Source organism: Protopterus annectens, chromosome 5.part0 (assembly GCF_019279795.1).
Source record: "Protopterus annectens isolate FY-2018-M chromosome 5.part0, PAN1.0, whole genome shotgun sequence".
Lineage (NCBI taxonomy): Eukaryota > Metazoa > Chordata > Ceratodontiformes > Protopteridae > Protopterus > Protopterus annectens.
This window is the reverse complement of record NC_056735.1, coordinates 479649608-479671028: the sequence shown is the minus strand read 5'-3', so window position 1 is coordinate 479671028 and position 21421 is coordinate 479649608. Positions and strand designations below refer to the sequence as shown.

The following is a 21421-nucleotide window of genomic DNA, read 5'->3' as shown; positions in this document are numbered from 1 at the left end:
TACATTCTTGCTTACCATTAAGGTTTGTTCACAAGTTTTCACTCAGTTTAACCCACTCTACAGCAAAACATTAACTGCAAATTAAACTGTCAGGAAATTTGGTAAAAACATGACAATAGTTTATCATTCCTATTTATATCCTCAGCTATGATGCAATCTGAGGCCTAGGTGCCTTTTTACAGCCTTTTCTTGCTTACTTACTTATATAGTCCCTCATTATTAATCTCACGGTCACAGAAGGAAATGTCTTCTTTTTATAATTTGTACTTCTTTCTGTTAGCTCATAGCCTACAGTTCTTGATTCTATCTAGTTTCTTCCATATATGACCTAATGTGTGTTTATTGTGCTTCCTTTTGCAAGGGCATTGCGGGAAAATTATGAGTTGTGAATGTAGACTCCCTATAAGAATACTGGATGTGTCAAAGTCTTTGAATCTTCATATCCCCAACTTTTTAACATGCAGATCTGATGTTGTTCTTTTCATTCTTCCTCAACAAATGGGTTATGGATCCAACTCGGCCACATATTTCAGACTTTAAATCCAACTCTTGAGCTCCTCTGTCTACCCATAATGCCCCAGTCCATACTCAATACCTCAGATCTTGTTTGCTGCCATTGCGCTCAAAAATAAGGTCCTTCTCTAGCAGCATTTTGTCAAGTTTTTCAACCTTTTGTAAGTTAAACTTTCTTATTTAGAATTTCCTTCTTCTTTATACTATAAACTTCCCTCTTAGTCTTCAGTTTCTTTTTCTGTGTCAGGAGAGTCTATACTGTAGTTTTATATTAATTTCTTAAACTGAAGGTTGGATGATGTGGGGATAGTGAATCAGGAAGTGCAACAGATTAGCAAGGAGGAAGTAAGGACAGCAATGAAGAGGTTGAAGAATGGAAAGGTTGTTGGTCCAGATGACATACCTGTGGAAGCATGGAGGTGTTTAGGAGAGATGGCAGTAGAGTTTTTAACCAGATTGTTTAATGAAATCTTGGAAAATGAGAGGATGCCTGAGTAGTGGAAAATAAGTGTTTTGGTACCGATATTTAAGAACAAGGGTGATGTGCAGAGTTGAAGCAGCTAGAGAGGGATAAAACTGATCAGCCACAGCATGAAGTTATGAGAAATAGTAGTGGAAGCTAGGTTAAGAAGGGAGGTGATGATTAGTGAGCAGCAGTATGGTTTTATGCTGGGAAACAGCACTACAGATCCGAGGAAGTTGAGAGTGGCAAAGAAATATGTAAGAGTGGTACAGGATATATATGAGGGTAGTGTGACAGTGGTGAAGTCTGCGTTAGGAGTGATGGATGCATTTAAGGTGGAGGTGAGATTACATCAAGGATCAGCTCTGAGCCCTTTCTTGTTTGCAATGGTAATGGCGAAATTGAAGTGTATTAACCCACCACCGAGTTTGCGCAGGTATGGGCGTGCCCACCATGATTGACATGCGGTAGGGTGGGATTAACAATGGCAATGTGCCATGATTGACATCAATTTTTTCTCTGGACAGGTTACTTTGTTAGACCGTAAACGTTCACAAATACATTTCACTAAAGTTCAGTATCTGCCAAAAGGCACAGCATGGAAGGAAATTTCTGTAAGACAGAAATATGGAGCACTGGCAAGTAAACATATAAAGTGATTTGTGTCTCTTCATGTTTAACTTGCTCCGCAAACATCCCCGCCTCATTACTAGGAACGTCCGTTTTCCTCACTGTTCCACAACGTCAGTGTTAAGAATATAACATGCTAAATAGTACTAACTCGTATTAAATGAAAAAGAGAACATTTTTTAACTTTAACACATTTTGACCATCATATTAGCTCTGCTGCACTTCAATCAGCTGAAGTAGCTTCCATGAAAATACTTTAGTTCAACCAGTGTTGGCAGCGGTCAGACTGCTATATATCAGTTCAGTCAACAAACTTCATTCCTTTACTTGGCAGCAGTCAGACTGCTATATATGTAATTTGACTGTTTTTTAAAATCTTGCCACCCCTTTCCAATGTTACTTGTGGTTGTTAGGTTCAAGCTCAAACAGTGGATCAGGATGTTGAGGATGTCTGTTTTTTAGCCTAAGTTCACATGCCTAAATGTATGTGTTTTCTTGTTAACTGGACAAACAGTACTTACCTTTTGGACTTTTGCTGAAATAAAAAAAAAATGTTTTGCTTTCACAGCAATCACATCTTTTTGTGCACTCGAATCTTTTTGTGCAATTAATTTGTGTTTCACATATCGCAAATATTACCTTGTGTTATGGTGGCATCTTTCAATCAAACAGTGGGCGGTGCAGTCAAAATGCTCACAGGCAGGGTTTGGGCAGGGGGCTTGCTACTGCGCATCTGGTGGGTTAATACACTTCTATTTCGCCGATAGATGAGCTCAGACAGGAGTCTCCATGGACTATGATGTTTGTGGATGACATTGTGATCTGTAGTGAGAGTAGGGAATTGATTGAGGAGACCCTGGAGAGGTGGAGATATGCTTTAGAGAGGAGAGGAATAAAGGTTAACAGGGCTACTATAGAATATATGTGTGTGAATGAGAGGGAGGATAGAGGAATGGTGAGGATGCAGGGAGTAGAGCTGGCGAAGGTGGATGAGTTTAAATACTTGGGATCAACAGTTCAGAGTAATGGTGAGTGTAGAAGAGAGGTGAAGAAGAGAGTATATTTAGGGGGGAGTGGGTGGAGAAGAGTGTCAGGAGAGATTTGTGATAGATGTGTACCAGTAAGAGTGAAAGGGAACATCTATAAGAGGGTAGTGAGACCAGCTATGTTATATGGGTTGGAGACAGTGGCATTAACAAAAAGGCAGGAGTCAGAGCTGGAGGTGGCAGACTTAGAGATGTTAAGATTTGCACTTGATATGATGAGGATGGACAGGATTAGGAATCAGTATATTAGAGGGTCAGCTCAGGTTGGACGGTTCGGAGACAAAGCTAGAAAGGCGAGATTGCATTGGTTTGGACATGTGCTGAGGAAGGATGCTGGCTATATTGGGAAAATGATGCTAAGGATGGAGCTGCTAGGTAAGAGGAAAAGAAGAAGGCCTAAGTTAAGGTTTATGGATGTGGTGAGAGAGGACATACAGGTGTTTGGTGTGACAGAGCAAGACGCAGAGGACAGGAAAAAATGAAAACAGATGATCCACAGTGGCGACCCCTAACGTGAACAGCCGAAAGAAGGAGAAGATATTAATTTCTTAAAATGACCGTGTTGGTAATTTCTGTTTCTATACTATTTCTGCCCCTCCTACCTATTTAACAGGGTAATTCTTAATTACCATTGAAGTAATTTTTTCAGTATATAAAAAAATCTTGTTTTCTTGTTTTTATATTTCTCCCCCTATTCTTTTCCTTGTGCTGTCATGGCTGACAAGCTGACAGGTTTTAAAAAATGCACTTCTTGTTGGCACAAAATCCCTAACTCGGATGTCCACAAGGAGTGTGTTTATTGTCTAGGAACAGCTCAACTAAATAAAAACTGTTTAATATGTGCAGCTTTCAATACAAGAGCTTTAGCTGACAGATGTAGTAAACTTATCCTTGAGGGTTTACTTCTTCCCTCAACTACATCTTCTTCAGGGTCTCAAACCCCCACTAAAACCAATAAAGCTCCTTCAGAGCATATGAAGTGTTCACCACCAAAGTCTCTCAGGGGTTCTTCAGAACCGCTTCCTAAAGTTTTAAAAATATCAAATTTGACTTCTTCTGACCCAAAAGTACACACAAAGGAGTCCCTATAGATGCAGTGGTGGTGGGGGGGTAGCCACTAAAAAAGAGCCAACAGAAAACTCTTCTATCCACCCGCCAAACAGAGATTCTAAAGTGGTGGACCGATTCAGAAAATGAGTTTTTGTCTCAGCAACCTTTGCTTTGAGGTCCCTTACCTAGCTGGCACACTTTACAAGGTTACAGAGAGATTTGACCAAAGTTCTGTCATATTCTCTTTCAGAGTCCATGTGCATTTCAAAAGATCATTTTCTTAGCTGGCCAGTCTTTTGTCAATTTCCAACGCATCCATGAGGTCTTTCATGCAGCTGAAGGTGTTTCACAGGCAGATGGTTCAGGCATTGCCATAAGGAGACATGCCTGGATGCAGATATGTGACTTTGTGGAGCCTTTCAAGATGCTTTTCATCAATGCTTCCTTCGATGGAACATCTTTGTTTGGTCCATCTGTGAAAGAAATGCTTACTCATAGTGAACAAGAAAGAAAGATCTTGTCTGCCATGAGAATCAAGTTTTCTAACCCTCAATGAACTTTCCTTAAAAATCAAAGAGGTGCTAAGAAAATGTTGTTTCACAACTCTCAGGGACCTTTCCATGATCTGCATGGAGACAACTCCCTCAGAGGCAGAGGAGGCAGTTCTAATGGTAGACACTACACTTGAGGCAGAGGCGGCCTGCAAAATCAGGGTTTCCATCATTCCTTTCTGCATAGACCCTTTCAGTGCTCTTGAAGTGCTGCCCAATTTACTACCCCTGGAGGCAGTCGGGGGCCAATTGTCCTTGCACCCAGAAGCCTGGGCTGCTACAACAAAAGATACCTGGGTAATAAAAATAACATCCAGAGGTTACTTCATACCATTTTCGCAGCTCCAGTGTACCAAAGAAAAAAGCTTCCCGATGTTCCAACCAGAAGGCAGCAGCACAAGAAATTCAAAAGTTGCTAGACAAGAGTAATCCAGGAGGTCCCACCATACCAAACAGGATTCAAAACTTACTCATGTTTCTTTTTAATGCCTAAAAAGAAAAGGAACCTGAGACCAACTTTGGATGTAAGCAAACAAAGTCAGTACATGAAAAAGTCAGCATTCCAAATGGTCAAGTCCAGTCCATTCTGTCATTTCTTTGCAAGGATAATTGAAATTGCTCCATAGATCTTCAGGATGCACACTATCCCAATGACACTTACGCTTTCAGCTGAGAGCCAGACTCACCACAGCCCCCAGGGTGTTCACCAAATGTATGGCAGTGGTGGCAGCTTACTTGAGACTAAAAGGATTCCAGGTGTTTCCATACCTAGACAACTGGTTCCTCACCCCCCCCCATGCATCTCCTACAACAATCCAGGTACTATTTGCTCCAGATTTGTCACTCACTAGGGATGACAGTCAATTATGCCAAGTCAAATCTGACACTGGTACAGATCCTGGAGTTTATTGGCACACATCTGAACATGACATCACAAATTGCCTCTTTACCTACTCATTACATAGACACACTCAACTCTCAGATTCATCAGATTCTATTCTATCCATCTCCTCCAGATTCTTCAGGGTCTATGACAACAGCAGTAGTCCTACTTTCTTTAGAATGTTACTATATGTGTGTTCTTCAATGGCCTCTAGCTGTTCAGTGGTCTGTTCTTTGACAGCTCATATATTTTCCAGTCAAACTTACTCCAATTTACAAACACCACATCCACTGGTGTATCCAGTCAGAAGACATTTACCTAGGCCTACCCTTTATATTACTGCCCCTAGTCACCACAGTGACTACGAACACCTCCCAATTGGGGTGGGGGAGCATTACTTGGGAAGGAAGGTCCAAGGCACGTGGTTCCCCCAAGAGACCAATTTATATATTAACATCCTGAAAATGAGAGCAGTCATTTTAGCATTGTAGGCATTTCAAGATGCTGCTGTTCAAGGGACTATTGTGATTCAGACCAACAACATGTATGTAGTCTTGTACATCAACAAACAAGGGGTCCCTGGTCTTACCCTCTATGTCAGGAGGCTATGAGAGTGTAGCAATGGGTGATCTCCACTGACTGCTTTCTAATTGCAATGTACATTCTGTTGAAATCCAACATGCTAGCAGTCAAACTCAACATATCCATTCTGATGCCTCATTGAGTGGTCTCTCAAACAGTCTGTGGCGGAGAAAATTTTCTGTCATTGGGGCCTCCCTTCGTACAACCTCTTTGCATCTCCCAACAACAAGTGCAGCAGGTATTTTGCCCTCATCCTTCCATGGGGAGTCACCAAGAGATGCTCTAATCCATGTTTAGCCATCCACTCTTCCTTGTGCCTATCCTCCACTTCCTTTGATCCCAAATTTATACAGAAAACAATTCAGGTGAAGAGCTCAGTCATCCTCATTGCTCCATTCTGGTCTCACCAGGTCTGCTTCCCCTTCCTTTGGTCTCATCTTTGTTATCCTCCCTGGATAATGGAGTCATCTCCAGATCTTCTCTCTCATCCCAGTATCCAAGCCCTCAAAACTAACTGCATGATTTCTCTAGTTCCAGTAATAGCCAGAGAGCCCAGGCTTTCTTCCCCAGGATATACCATTTTATTTTCCTCGCAAAAAGATTCCACCAAAAAGGTGTATAAGAAAAACTGGAAAAGATTTTCCCTTTGGGAATTAAGAAACAATGCTGACCACTTTACTGCCCCTATCTCTGCTGTTCTTGATTTTCTGACTGCTATTTTCAAAGAAGGAGCTAGTTTTCTTCAATTAAACTACAGTTGAAAGCCATATCTAATTTTCATACAGGAGATAAAAAATATTGTTTGGCTTCTTCCAAGTTATATAAAGCTTTCTTGAAAGGCACTTTTCTCCTTAGACTCCCAGTAAAAGATCCTTCACTGCCCTGGGATTTGACTGTGGTACTACAAAATCTGATTCAGAAACCCTTTGAACCTTCAGCAAAAAATGATTTAAAATTCCTATCATGGAAAACCGCTTTCTAGTAGCTATTACTTCTGCAAACAGAATTTCTGAACTCTAGGCTCTTTCATCAAAAACTCTGTACATTATGTTCCATAAAGACAGGGTAAATTTATGGACAAACCCATCCTTTTTACCCAAAATGGCTTCTTAATCTAACATTAGCCAATCCATTCATTTACCAGTTTTCTTTCCAAAATTTTCAAACAAAGAAGAATACACGCTACATCTCCTAGATGTGCACTGACAGTTATGTTATAATTTGTCTACACAAAACTAAATAAATCAGAAACTCAGACCAGCTGTTTGTTTCCTTCTCAACAAATTGACAGGGTTATCCAGTATCTAGTTACATTGGCTAAATGAATAACTGATTGCACATCTTGAATCTATTCCCAACAAAGCATTTCTTTACAAAGACCAACTAAAGCTCACTCATCTAGATCCATGGCCACTTCATCTGCGTTTTGGTTGAGAATGTCTGTTGATCTATGCACAGCAGCCACATGGTCCAATGCTCATACCATTGTTGCTCATAACTTTATTACTCATTACAAATTGGACTTAAGCTCCAGAAGCAGAGCTGCATTTGGTTCAGTGGTTCTCCAGAATATCCTTCAATGAGGGCTGTCAAAGATTCACATAGATGGAGAGACTGTCCCATTCTTTGAGGAGGAATGAAAATGACAGCAACAGATTTAAAAGTTGTGTATTCACCATAACTAGGCATCTGTGTTTTCCATTTTCATTCTTTCTCAACTCATCTCCATCCACCCCCCTTCCTATATTGTTCTCGAGGGATCAGTTGGATTTCCTATTGGGCGTATAGTTCTGAGTTTGAGCCCTATTCTTTGAGCAATTCCTTTCTTTAACTAATTAGTGGGGATCTTATGGCAACAAACTTGATCTGAGGTATCGAGGATGGAGTAGGGCATTATGGGTAGAGAGAGAAACTCTGAAGTATGTGGCCTAGTTAGATCCAAGGATTGGATCTGTAACCCACTCACCGAGGAATAATGAAAATGGACAACACAGATACCTAGTTATGGTGAGTACATAACTTTTAATTTGGTTGTTTCGGAAGAACATAATTTTGTGAGTGGTGTTTCACTCATATCACTGTTTTTTTTTTTTTTTTTCGCTGATAATGTGCAACAGTGTAGTTAATATGTAAGGCTGTGGTGAGATGAAATCCCTCAATGGCCCTGTAAAAATGTTTTCAGTAATTTTTAGTTGCAGCTTCATGGATGAATCTTTCAATGAGCTTGACTCATTCACTATCCCTGGGGAAGTTGTGTTTGACTCGTTGTAATGGAAATCATTAAGCTAAGACTGTGTATTAGGTATTCCACAAGTGCATTTGACATTGCCTTCTGCCACATGGCAAACAGCATTTTGAGTAGAATGTCTTAAATGACTTGTAGGTAATGTTTGGTTATGTCATTATTTGTGAAATGCCTTCTGCATTTTAGTGATGCATCATTATAGTGTATGCAGCATTCCTTTTATGGTGATTTTCAAATCTCCATAATTGCATATCTGAATATCTGCTGCCAGATGATAATTCTACACTTTCCAGCATTTCCATTTCTTGCAGCTGATTTACATATGATACTTTACAAGCGTTACGAAATTATGGACTTCAAGCTCCGCCTGTCTTTCAAGTTTTCAATTTCTTTGGCTAGTATATATATATGTGTGTGTGTGTGTGTGTGTGTGTGTATATATATATATATATATATATATATATATATATATATATATATATATATATTGATTCACTTTATAATCCCGAAATCCAGAAATACCGAATCTCAGAATTTCGAGACCATAAAGCCGAAAGCTCTAAATATCGAAATCCCAAAAGCACGAATTTTGAAATCGCAAATCCTACACTAACCAGACACCACACACATACACAAACACACACCTTCCCTCCCGCACACAAACACACAAATCTACACTACATGTACTTGCACCCCCCCACTTAAATATACTAACTCCAAGGTCATACTACACAGACATACACACAAATACACTACCACACACCTACATTCCCCTTGCACACACACATCACAGTCACAACACACACTGACACACACTAAAGCCCCTAACCAACACTCTTAAACATACATACTTACCTGAACTTCCATTCAAACACCGCAACACCAGAAGTACTACTTCAACATCTCCAAATGTCGGGATTTTGAAATTCGCGCTTCTGGGGTTTTGGTATTTAGAACTTTTGGCTTTATGATCTCAGGATTCTGAAATTCGATATTTCAGAATTTCGAGATTATAAAGTGTTCCTCTCTCTTTCTCTCTCTCTCTCTATATATATATATATATATATATATAGATATATATATATATATATATATATATATATATATATATATACACACACACACACACACATATATATATATATATATATATATATATATATACACACACACACACACATATATATATATATATATATATATATATATATATGTGTGTGTGTGTGTGTGTACCGATCTAGTGACATTCTTTAAATAAATGTTAGGTCAACATGCTTATTGTCAGTCCAATAATGGCAAAATGCTAATGTTGACACCCATCTGTGCATGTACTGAGGTCACTTCTCAGAACATGCTGATATAAAACAAAGTGCTTTTGCAAGCTCACTCCTACTGTATACCTGACTTTGGAAACACCTCCTTGTTTCATCTCTGCTCATCTTACTTGGCACTGACAGATGAAATTGAGACAAACCTCTCCTTAAACTGTGGAAGTGTGCTTTGTAGTTGTCTTAGTGTATGTTCCTCATTGCTTGATTGTCTGCTACAGAATTGCCTTGTAATTGTATGTTGTAGCTAGTTTGTTTGATTTGTTTATGATGTCCTTTCACTTTTGTCAAAATAAATTGTGTTCTTACACTAAGAAGACTGGAACTGTAATTCTAGTATAGGTAGAAAGGTAGCCTGGTCTGTGGGAGTTGAAAAACACACAGGGGGCTTAAAGTGAAATTGTTTCATTGGCCAGAAGGCTTTTTAATCAGGTTGCTCACTTTTCTTTGAGTCTTTAAATTCCACTCCTTATCGCACAATGGCGTTTAGCAGTGTCTTGTATAGAAGCAAGCACTTAGAAACTAAATTTTCTGTATAAAACTTCCAGTATAACTTTATGCAATACTCCATTATGTAAAAAGTAACTTGTTTGCACACTACAGAGTAGTGCTGCATGAATTCAGTCATACATAGCCTAGCTGTAGCTTCTACCCTCACAGAACCCAAGTTAGCCTGTTGTAAACCCATGTACCACTCCTTGGTAGTTCACCTAAACAAGATCTGACACCATGAATGGGCACTTTCCCAGTTTCTTCGCCATCAGTTTGGTAAATATGGGAATTATGAGACAATCTTGGAATTGTCTCATGTTCACTGGCAGCCAACTACTCCTTAGAGAAACAGATACATTATGTGAGAAATTTAATTATACAATATTACTGGAGACTCTCACACAAAAGCTGCCAACATAATTAGATTATCAATACTGTAAGCATTGCACCCATCACACATAGTGTTGACCTAACACATAAACTGTCTTATGATGAGGCACTTAAAGCCAAACTTCCTTAACCCCAAAGATCTCCTCGACATTTATCCTACAACAACAACAAAAAAACCTTCAGCAGCCCTAAAAGCACTACACCAAAATAACATCCAATACAACACATACTGTACAGCCACACCCTTTGGAGCCTCAACTGCAAAGCCCATAAGGCAAGCCAACACACAGCCTAATATTTTAGTCATATGAGACTCCAGTGTTAGGTGTACAGATGTCCCATTCACCAGACAGAATTAGGAGAACATCATAGTCAGTGGTCTGTCAGGTGCCAAGATCTGCCAAATTGCCCATGCACTCAAGTGATTAGACCACAAGTACCAGTATGACTCAGTCATAGTCCATATGGTGGTGCACTCTACCTTCACCAAAGAAGATGCCACAATATGAACAAAAGATGATTGGCTTCAATAATTGAATTAGTCTCTGGTGTCATTCCAATAGGGTATAGTATTTGTCAGCATAAGAGGATATGGTCAACGGAACACATTGCTTTGCCAAGGATAGTCTGCTCCTATCCCCTCTGTGCTTTCAAATATTGGATAAGACATTGCCCTGCAGATTGTGCCTTTTTTATTCAATGCCAAAATGACAAACTTTCCAATATAGCAAAACCAACTTAAGGGAATCTGAAAGTGTTACTGCTCAATACTAGGAGCTTAAACAAGAAACTCCACTTCCTCTGGGCTGTCCTCACATTGAAGAATGTGGACATCTCTGCAGTTACTGAGACATGGTTTAACGTCACTGAGAGTACCCCAGCAGTGCATTACTACAGTACCTCCTTTAGGACAGCTACTGCACAGGCAAGGAGCAATTGTGGGATATGTCTGTCTGTGTCAACAACACACTTTGTTCATGAGTAGTCAAACAGGATAATGCACCTGAGCTTCTGCATGTTCAGATTTCAATTGGTAAAGTCCCATATCATATCCTTAAACCCATAAGTCATCCTCTATGACCCAAGAAACACATATCTTGTACTTGAACTAACTGGATATTTTCACCATTCAACCCAATACCATATTTATGGGTGACGTGAACTACCCCAATATAAACTCGATACTTACATGTCCCCGAACATACAGGCCCAGAGATTCCTGGACTCTGTAAACACAAACACCTTGGATCAGATAGTTTATGCACCCACCAACCTAGTGCTTAGAAACAAGGGACATGCATGCATGCATATATACGATTATACTTATAAAATACTGAATCTCCAAAATGTTGATGTGCTTTATGTCAACATCAAGTGATCGACAATGCTATGTTGACACACCTTTGCACATTCTCCAAGGAATAACCTCATATCATGCAAATGTTAAAACAACATTTTCATCTTAAATAAGTCTGGTAAGTTAGTGAAAAGGGTAAAGGCTATGAATTCATAATTAGCTGCTTCCTTAAGTCTTGGGTGTAATTTCCTCAGCCTCCATTCATCTACTGTGTGACTCTCAGTAAGTCACTTGAAAAGACAATGTACCTGAGTTGTGGCTAAATAAAATAATTTTGGCAGTTAGTGTAGATGATTTGGGTTATGAATTGTTAATGAACTGCTTCTTCTAGTTCAGGGTTTGATTCTCTTAGCCTCTGTTTGACTACTGTGTGACTCTGAACAAGTATGATAATGAAATAGCACTGAGGGACAACTGGAAAATTAAGGTAGGCTCCTGAATAGTTTCCTAAACTGCAAACCATCCATACTGCTTATTTGGAAGGGGCAGGCACACAATACTCATATTACAGAGCTGCTGAAAAATTGTTTCTGTTAATCCTGTAATAATGCAGAAGTGCTTTTGCAGTAACTTGTCAAGTTACATCTCTGTGATGAACCATCTCTCTGGCACTCCTTATGATTTGATATATATATATATATATATATATATATATATATATATATATATATATACATACAATACACACACACACACACACAGCACACACACACACAATCAGCTAGTTGGTTGCAGCAATGCAAGGAAAATCTATGAAAACAAATGTGTCTGTGTTGGTACACACTTAGAAACTACATTGGCAGTGATTTTCCATGAAAATAAGTGATTGAGGATATTAGGAATGGTGTGCTGAACTCACCCAAATAAAACCTCATCTCATTTGCAATTGATAGGTGGAGGAAAGTTGCCAGAAGACTGTTGCTTTTTAAGGCAGTAAAGCTCAGGCTTGTATGGATCATCCTTCAGTGCTATAGATTGTTGGGAACATTGCTTTAGCATTCAATGCATTACATAACTGCAGCACTGACTTTGAAAATTGTGGTGCACCTTTGCAGAATTTCTTTTTCATGAAGTGCAGTCTTTGTGAATAACTCCATCACAACATTGCATGTCTTTACACCCCACACTAAAACTGGTTTGTGTATCTCAGGCAGTATTTCTCAGTATTTTATTGTGCGTCCATACTTACATATTGAAAATAGTTCCAAAATATACTGCTGTATTTATTATCTTTGCACCTCAGAATAATGATCAAATCCTTAGAGTATATACTACACCTAAAAACACAGAACAAATGCTAAATATTGCTTTGAAAAAGAAGAAACAGAACACTAAATAAGTATTTTCCCCTCCATATGCCTAACTGCATGAAAAGCATCTTGTATTTTCAAATTTTTTCTGGTGTATAAATTGCAGAGCACAATTAAAATGATCTTTCTTCATCATCATCATCATCATCATCATCATCTTCACTGTACTTATGTTAAAAGTATAGGCGATCTCTGTCTAACATACAGAGCCATGTCCAACCCAGAACTGTTGAACATGCTCCATCGTAGCAAAACCAAATCTACTTGAGCTATATGCTCTAGGGATATAAACCTCAGCGTAACAATGAATAGAACATGCTGGAAGGATAGATTCCCTTCGCAAAGACTTCCCTTGCTATGGAACAAGGTCCCGATCTACATAAGACAGAGCCCCTCACTATCACTCTTCAAGAGGAACCTTGACGAGTGGATGGGTAACAGAAAGTTCACACCATGGATCATACCAACAGCTCTACTAGATAGGGGCCAAGGGTACTAACTGCTAGATCAAGGGCCTGGGGAACTAACCAAAGGGGCGGTGAATACCGCACAGCGTGGCTGGGCTAATATATGCCTTCGGGTAGATAGATAGCCCAGTACCTACCTATGAACCTATAACATATTTGCTCCCCATTACAGCACATACCTGATATAACTTGTTTCATACTGTTTGATCTAATGCAACAGTTTACTCTGTATTTCTGTTTCTTATATAAATAAAAGTATTGTGATTTAAAAAATATGCTATATGTGTGAAGGCTGATACTGCGCAGAAACTGAGCTATATCAGGAGGGTTCTACTTTGTTTCATTGAAAGCTCATGTCACTGAATTTTAGTTCACCCTGACCAAATCGCTGGGTGGGGGGCACAGGCCCCACATTGAGGGTATGGGGGGGCATAACCCCCCACTTAGTGTAGGTATATATTGTCTTCTGGAAAGAGTTAGTCATTGGTATTGTAAGTATGCATGTGTATGGTTTAAAATGTATTGATTTGAAGCTTTCAGTGAATTATAATACAAAACCAAACTAGGTGGGGGGCTGTGCCCCCATAGTCCCCCTAACTATATATACTGACTTCAGGATCACACTACAGCGGGGAAAAGGGCATATACTTTTTACTTGCCTTACAGTACTCTGCACAGTGCCAGTACTTCACTTCAGTGAAATAAGATTCAGTTAAATGAGTTTTCATTAACTTGAGCTTTCAAAGATTTAGTCAGGGTGAGTTCAAATTCAGTGAAATGAGCTTTCAGTGAAAGAAAGTAGACCCATCAGGAGAGTTGGAAGATAAATGATGAGTAGTATGACTTTCAGTTTTATAATGATTTTGAACCTTAAGTAAAAAGGGAATGTTAACACAATGACTCCAAAACCCATTACTAAAACAAAGAGGCAGTCAAACATGCACAGTCTAAAACCTATCTATCTATCTATCTATATATATATATATATATATATATATATATATATATATATCTGTGGTTACCTATCAAAACATCTACTCCTCATAAGATCTAAACTCAAAACATCAAGACCATAACATCTAAACTTCAAAACATCTAAAAGTTATAACATCGAATCTCAAAACAACTCAGAGATCGCACTACAGTGGGGTTAGGAAATTAACTTTTTCCCCCACTGAAGTGCGATCTTGGAGTTAGTATATTTAATTTATGGGGGGTGTGGGGGGTGCAGGGGGGCTTGCCTTCATGCAGAAAGGTAGTAAACATTGTGTGCGAGATGTTATTTATAGTTGCTTTGTAGTTTTCAATGTTTTGAGATTCGATGTTATGACTTTTAGATGTTTTGAAGTTTAGATGTTATGGTCTTGATGTTTTGAGTTTAGATGTTATGACCATTCAATGTTTTGATAGGTAACTATATATATATATATATATATATATATATATATATATATATATATATATATATATATATATATATATATATATATATATGAAAAATCATTTGAAAAAGTGACCAAAGTTTGTTAGTCATTGCAGAGTTCTTTGGAATCCAATTTGTTTGTCATTGCCTTTAATAGCCGGTAATTATTTCACAGAATTAAAACAAAAAAGAACTGCCAGTTATAAGGAAAATCAAAAAAACACGATGTATTTGCTGAACATACCAAAATGAGCACTGTCTTACCATTTTAATCCCATATTTGGCACTAGGAATTTCCAGTTCCTTTTATATTTACCAGTTTCCAGCCAGTGAAGTGTTAATGTATATAACAGACATTCCCAGTTGTAAAACTAATGTCCTGGTTAATATAACATCTGTCCTGTATTTGTTTTAGGTGTAATTTCATTTGTTGCTGAAAACGTAGAACAGCAGCTGCCACTGCCACTACTATGCACCAGTCTGCAAGACAAGACAGATGGTAAGCATGCCCTTTGGAAACTGACAGAGGAACTATCACATACATGTAACACTGAATATGCATGCATGTTTACAGTGCTGAGATATTCTATTTAATTTAGTTACAAGGTGAATCTAGTATTTGTAGTCTTGACACTTATTAAGTTTAGAAGTGTAATGCCATTATTTTGTAGCATTATATTTGTTATACAAATCCACATTTATTGATTCAGCAAGCAGGTCATTATTTTCTTCAAAATGTTTATCATGGCTGTTTTAAATAGATGTTTTGTAATGTAAGTGGCTGAACTGTGCATCTGTGCAAGTGTGTGTGTGTGTGTGTGTGTGTGTGTGTGTGTGTGTGTGTGTGTGTGTGTTTGTGTGTGTGTTCTTATATTTATGCATATTAATTAATAAGATAAAGAATTTTGTGAAAGATCTATATAACCAAAAAAGGAAGAGGAAAAAAACACACTGGAAACAACACACTTAAAAGTTAGCGCTTTCGTTTACTTGAATGTTGTAAACTTCTTCAGACAATCAAAATTCAATTCACAAACCTTAAATACAATTAAATTAGTGATGTCATCAATTGAAAAAACAACCCACCTCATTTTAAAGAAACAAATAACAAGCATAATAAAGCACGGTATAAAGTGCAATAAGTAGTACTAGATAGCATGAAATATTCCATTTACTGTCGTAAAAGACACATAACGTATGCCTAATGAGAGAAATCTCTCATCTTATTAAAGCTTTTAATTTTAAAATGCTTTTGATGGAAAGCGCTAACTTTTAAGTGTGTTGTTTCCAGCGCTAACTTTTAAGTGTATTGTTTCCAGTGTGTTTTTTTTCTTCCTTTTTTGGTTACACAGTTTTTCATACATTTGTGTTTATTCAATTTTGTGAAAGATCTACTAAACCTGAAATTAGTTACTTCCTTAGGAGCTCTATTGGCTGGATGAAAGTCAGAAGGCAGAAATGTAGGACATTTACAACACAATGCAATGTGTCTCTTCTATTCTGAGTTAATCATGCCAGTTTCTATCTTATTTCTAACTACAGGGAGATAGATCAATTGGAGACTAACACCTGGGATTATATGGTAGTATGGCAATCCTCACCCTTCCAACCACTCCAAAATGTATAACTTTTTATTTTATTTTATTTAAGTTTGATGACCGGGGAAGTCCACTGGGCCAAGATGAGCCCGTTTTCAGTGGAGGTCCGGGAAGAAAAGCTCCACAATAATTGCATGTTACATTTCGCATGTTACAAAAGGACATAGTTCATAGAGCTAATTAAACATTTACAGATTAGCTCCATGATATTTGCAATTGGCTTGTCACAATGTTACAAAAATGAAAAGACATAATTCAGTACAGAAATTTCAACATTTACATAAAGTGAATATTTTTGTTATAAACTCAGCTGTAGGTTTAACATTTCAAAATATATAGCTACTAGCCATTAGTAGGTTAGGAAAATATTATGCATGGAGAGGGTAATAGTATAATTGAGATTGGAGAGTATAGTACAATAGATATTAGAGAGAAAATTTGTTTTTGGTAGGGGAGGGATTGTTTTGGGTGGGATGAAGTAATAGTAGAGGTAGTTGGATGAGTCAGTGCAAGGTGGAATGAGGGGGGAGGGGTTTAAGTTGGAGCGTGGCAAGGGCATTCCCATTTGGAAGAAAGATGAGAGAGTAGCTGAGATTTGAAATTTGTATGGTTAGTTAGGTTGTGTAGATGTGTGGGGAGAGAGTTCCACTGTTTAGCTAAGGAGTGGGATGGACAGCAGTAGATGACCAGGAGGTTATGCAGGTTTGTAGACCTGAAGGAGATTTTGGTTTTTGGATCTGAGTGAGCGGTTGGGAATATAAGGTTTTAAGGAAGTAGCGAGAGCTGGGCAGTTGGCAGGTTTAAAGATGAGCTTGTGGGCAATGGTGAGTAGTTTGGTAGTTCAAGCCAGTTGAGGGTGAGAAGAGAGTGGCAATGGTGGGATGAGTTTTTTGAATTGGTTGCAAATTTGGAGATCTTGTGGTAGCAGGGTTCAAGTTTGGACCAAAGGCCAAGATGGAGATTGGTGAGAAGAGGGGCACCATGCATAAGGGAGGGGAATAGGAAGGTGGATGCAAAAGTTTGATGGGTAGAGGGGCTTAGGAAGCAGTTGTGCCTATAGAGGAGACCTAACTTTTGATGGGTTTTCTTGATTGCGGAGCAGATGTAGATGTCAAATTTTAGTTCTTCATCAATAATGATGCCAAGAAGCTTGGTGTTGGGTACGATTTCAAGGAGGGTGTTGTTTTAGCTCTGTATGGTGAATGTGGATTTGCCAGTGGAGTTTTTGGTAGGGGAAAAACATTAGTTTGGTTTTATTTGCATTTAGTGACAGATGGTTAGACTGCATCCAGGTTTCTTTTGGAGAAGGCTAGTTTATGTTTTTGCTAGGAGCTCGATGGGGGAGAAGGCTGAGCAGATGATTGTTGAGTCATCTGCATATTGGATGATAGATGAGTCTGGGATGGATTGGTGAAAGTTGTTAATGAATAGGTTGAAGAGAAGAAGGCCAAGAACAGAACCTTGTGGGACACCTGTGGGTGTGGGAAGGAAGGGGGAGGTTGAAGTTTTCCATTGGACAGCTTGATGGCGGTTGGACAAAGAACTGGAAAACCAGATGATGGTGGTGGGAGAGATATATAGGGTGGAGAGTTGGGATATAAGTAGGGTGTGTGAGATAGTGTCAAAGGCCTTTGACAGAGCTAGGAATAGTGTGGATACGAACTTGCCTGAGTCGCATTCAAGGTTTATAGTTTTGAGAAAGGAAAGAAGGGCAGTCATGGTGCTTTGGCCAGGGCGAAAACCGTGTTGAGTAGGGGAGAAGAAATTGTTTAGTGTTAGGTGTGCCATGAGTTGTGCTTGTATTGTTTTCTCTAGTATTTTAGAAAGAGGGGAAAGGATGCCAGTAGGCCTGAAGTTTGTGGTATCAGTATTTTTGCCACCTTTGTGGAGGGTGATGATGTAAGCATGGCACCAGATAGAAGGGATGTATGATTATTGTATGGATCTATTTATAAGAATAGAGATGGGATAGACAATGCTGTCTGCAGATTGAGGAAGGTGGGTGGAAGGTTGTCAGGTGCATTGCCACAGTTTTTGAGTTTGAGGAGAATTATTTTTATAGTGCTTGTGGGGATGGGCTTGAGGCAGAAGGATATGGAGGAAGATTGATGATTGGGGTGGTGTTTGGGACAGAAGGGCTGTTGGTGGAGGAGGGGGTGGAAAGGAGGCTGATAGTTTAGCTATACAGTCTAAGAAGAATGAGTTGAATTGGCTGGCTGTTTCAAGATTGGAGAAGTTGGGGTCTGTGGAGGGGTTTTCTTTGTTGCCAGGATACAGCATAGATTAGATGGAGTCCCAGAATTTTTTGGGATTTGTTGAATGCAAGGACTGGAGTTTGGAGTAGTGGGCTTTGTGGTCTTTAATTATTAGTTTTTTGCAGAGTTTCTTAGTTGCTTATACTATAGGAGGATGTTAGGGTTTTTATGTTTTTGATATTGTTTCCATTTTTGTCCCTTTGGTGCAAGGCTAGTTTAGTATCTTTTGATAACCATGGGCAGGGATTGGTTTTGATGCGTTTGGTTTGGGGGGGGGCGTTGCTGATTGAGAAGGGTTAGGAATGAGTGGTTAAAGTAGGAAAAGTGCTGGAGGGACAGATTCATCACCCAGGGACTCCCTATGCTGTGGAATAAAACCCCGGTACATGTGAGGCAGAGCACCTCGCTGACTTTGTTCAAGAGAAATCTTGACCAATGGATGGGAGATCGCAGATATACCCCAGGGATTATCTCAGTGTCACTGCTTGACAGAGGCACAGCAAAATAATGGGCATATTATCCTCCAAACTAAAGGGGTGGCGAAAGCCACAAAACTCTGGGCTAGGCTTATAAATACCCTTGGGCAGATAGCCTAGTATGAACCTATGAACCTATGAAATGGCATCATCTAGAGGAAGGTTTTTTAGTGGGGACCAGTCAGTATGCTTTAAGCATTTGGAGAAAGTTAGAGGGTTGAAAGAGGAGAGGTTGTGGGTTTGGATGTAGTGGTGGTGGTTATGCAGTGGAGATGGGAGATGGTTGGCGAAGGCTGGTAAGTGATCACTGAGAGGATCGGGTAATGTTCCTGCTTTGGTGATGAGGTTTGGGTGAGTTGTTAGGATCCAGTCAATGATGGTACCAGAGGTACCATTTTTATTTGGTCTGGTTGGAGATTGTATTAGTTGGGAGAAGTTGTACAGATTGATTCTGTGGAACCGTGCTTCAGAGTTAATAGTATTCCAGTTGATGTTGGTATCACCGAGTATATAGGTTTCATTTTTTATATTGGAAGAGAATTAGGACAGGACATTTTCAAGAGTTTTGATATTATTACCAGGGGAAATATAGAGGGCAGTGACACATATGGACTTGGAGTTGTTTATTTTTAGTAAACCTAGATAAAATATGGGTGAACCACCATGTACTGGTACCTGAGAAACTGACTGTTTGTCGAATTAAAGTTTTATTGTTCATTTTTATTGTTTGTTCCTCTATGGTAGTTCACCCATATTTTATCTGAGTTTACTTCGTTTGTTTTGGGCTTCCTTTAGTGGTGTTTACCTGCTATTTTTGTTCTATTGTTAGTAAACCTATTATAATTCAGAGTTGGCAAAGGTTGGTATTTTATTGGAGTAGGACATTATGGTATGGGAGGTGGGGTAGATTATTGCTACTTCACCTCCTTTTTTATGGGCTCTGTCATTGCAAATGATTTGGAAACCTGGTGGTAGGATTTCTCTATATTTTATATAGGTTTTCAGCCAGGTTTCAGAAATGGTGGTAATGTTGGGGTGGTTATGTCAGAGCCAGGCATGGAGGTTAGGGAGTTTGTTTTTTAGGCTTTGGGCATTAAGTGTTGTAAGGCAAATGGATTTTGAGTTTGTGGGTTGAGTGGAGGGTTTGGTGAGATTGATGTTAGGGATGTGTCCAGGGTTGGGGTGGATGTTACCGGCTAGTGAGAGAGAGATGTGGTGGAGTAGAAGAGTGAAGCAGTGTGTTGGGCAAGGATAGCTTGGGTTGTGTGAGAGTAGTGATTTTCTGGTACCACATTTAAGAAGGGAGTATAGGGGGGGTTGGGTTGGGAGCAGTTTTGGTTTGAAAAATAGATTGGGTTAGAGGTAAAGAGTTAATGTGAGATGGATGAGTAGGATGGGAAGTGAGGTTGATGGTAAGATGTAGTGCAGTGTGTATGAGAGTTATGACAAGAGTTGGGAAAAAGTGTGAGATAGGTAAGAGAAGAGAGAGAGAGAGAGATTAGTAGGGCAAATGGGGTTATAGGGAGAGATGTTATGTAGAGCATTGTAGGAGGGGGTGGATGTTTGGGGTGATATAAATCTACAGGTGGGTGGGGTTTGGCTTAGGTGTATTGTGATTGGAGAGGTGTTGGGTGGAAAGGAGTTAAGGGATGTATAAAAGTACAGGTAGTGGGGGTGGGTGGAATTTGGGGGCAGGGTAGGGGAGCGGAGTGAGTCTAAAGGGTGAATGGAGTGGGTTACACCTTCCGGGAGGAGCAGCAGTCACCAAACAGAAAAAAATCAGTGAGAAGGTTAGCAAATACAGAAATAGGGTATCCTATCATTTTGGTTTGAATGTTACCTTTCTGTTTGATTTTATTATTTATGCACCAGTTGGGAGCTGCAGTTCACTGAGAAGTAGGAAATAATGTAGTTATGCCAAAGGTTGTAGAAAGGGACATGCAGTAAATTATGACTCAATAGAGCACTAATTAAAAAGAATGGAATATGGTGTAAGTGAGTACACTATTGGGGATTCCTATGAGCCAAGGGCAGAAAAGCTAAACTAACATGTAGATGTTTCTAAACACTGCAAAAATGAGCAAGGAGAAAAAAATACAAAAAGTTTTTCTGTAACAGGAGATGAGATCACACAACTGTTTCAAAATGGAATACAGTGTCCCTGGCTTGGGCCTCATTTATTTATTTAACATTTGTTTACCAGGAAATCTGACTGGGACCGAGCCCATTTTCAGAGAAGCCCAGGGTGAAAGGTTCTAGAGGCATTGAATGTGGGATGAAACCAGAGCAACCCCACACTAATCCAGGGAGGACATGCTGACTCTGTACAGAAGGCACCCCAGCTGAGAATCGAACTGAACTG

The 21421-nt window shown here is 39.2% G+C and overlaps 1 protein-coding gene across 1 annotated transcript in view; it reads left to right on the top strand.

Moving 5' to 3' along the window:
- Positions 1-21421, top strand: part of CFAP47 (cilia and flagella associated protein 47) — a 7413452-nt gene that overhangs the window by 5075597 nt on the left and 2316434 nt on the right. Inside the window, exon 49 of the mRNA XM_044071840.1 lies at positions 15146-15229. Within this exon, the coding sequence (XP_043927775.1) occupies positions 15146-15229 (84 nt within the window). The remainder of the gene's footprint in view (positions 1-15145; positions 15230-21421) is intronic.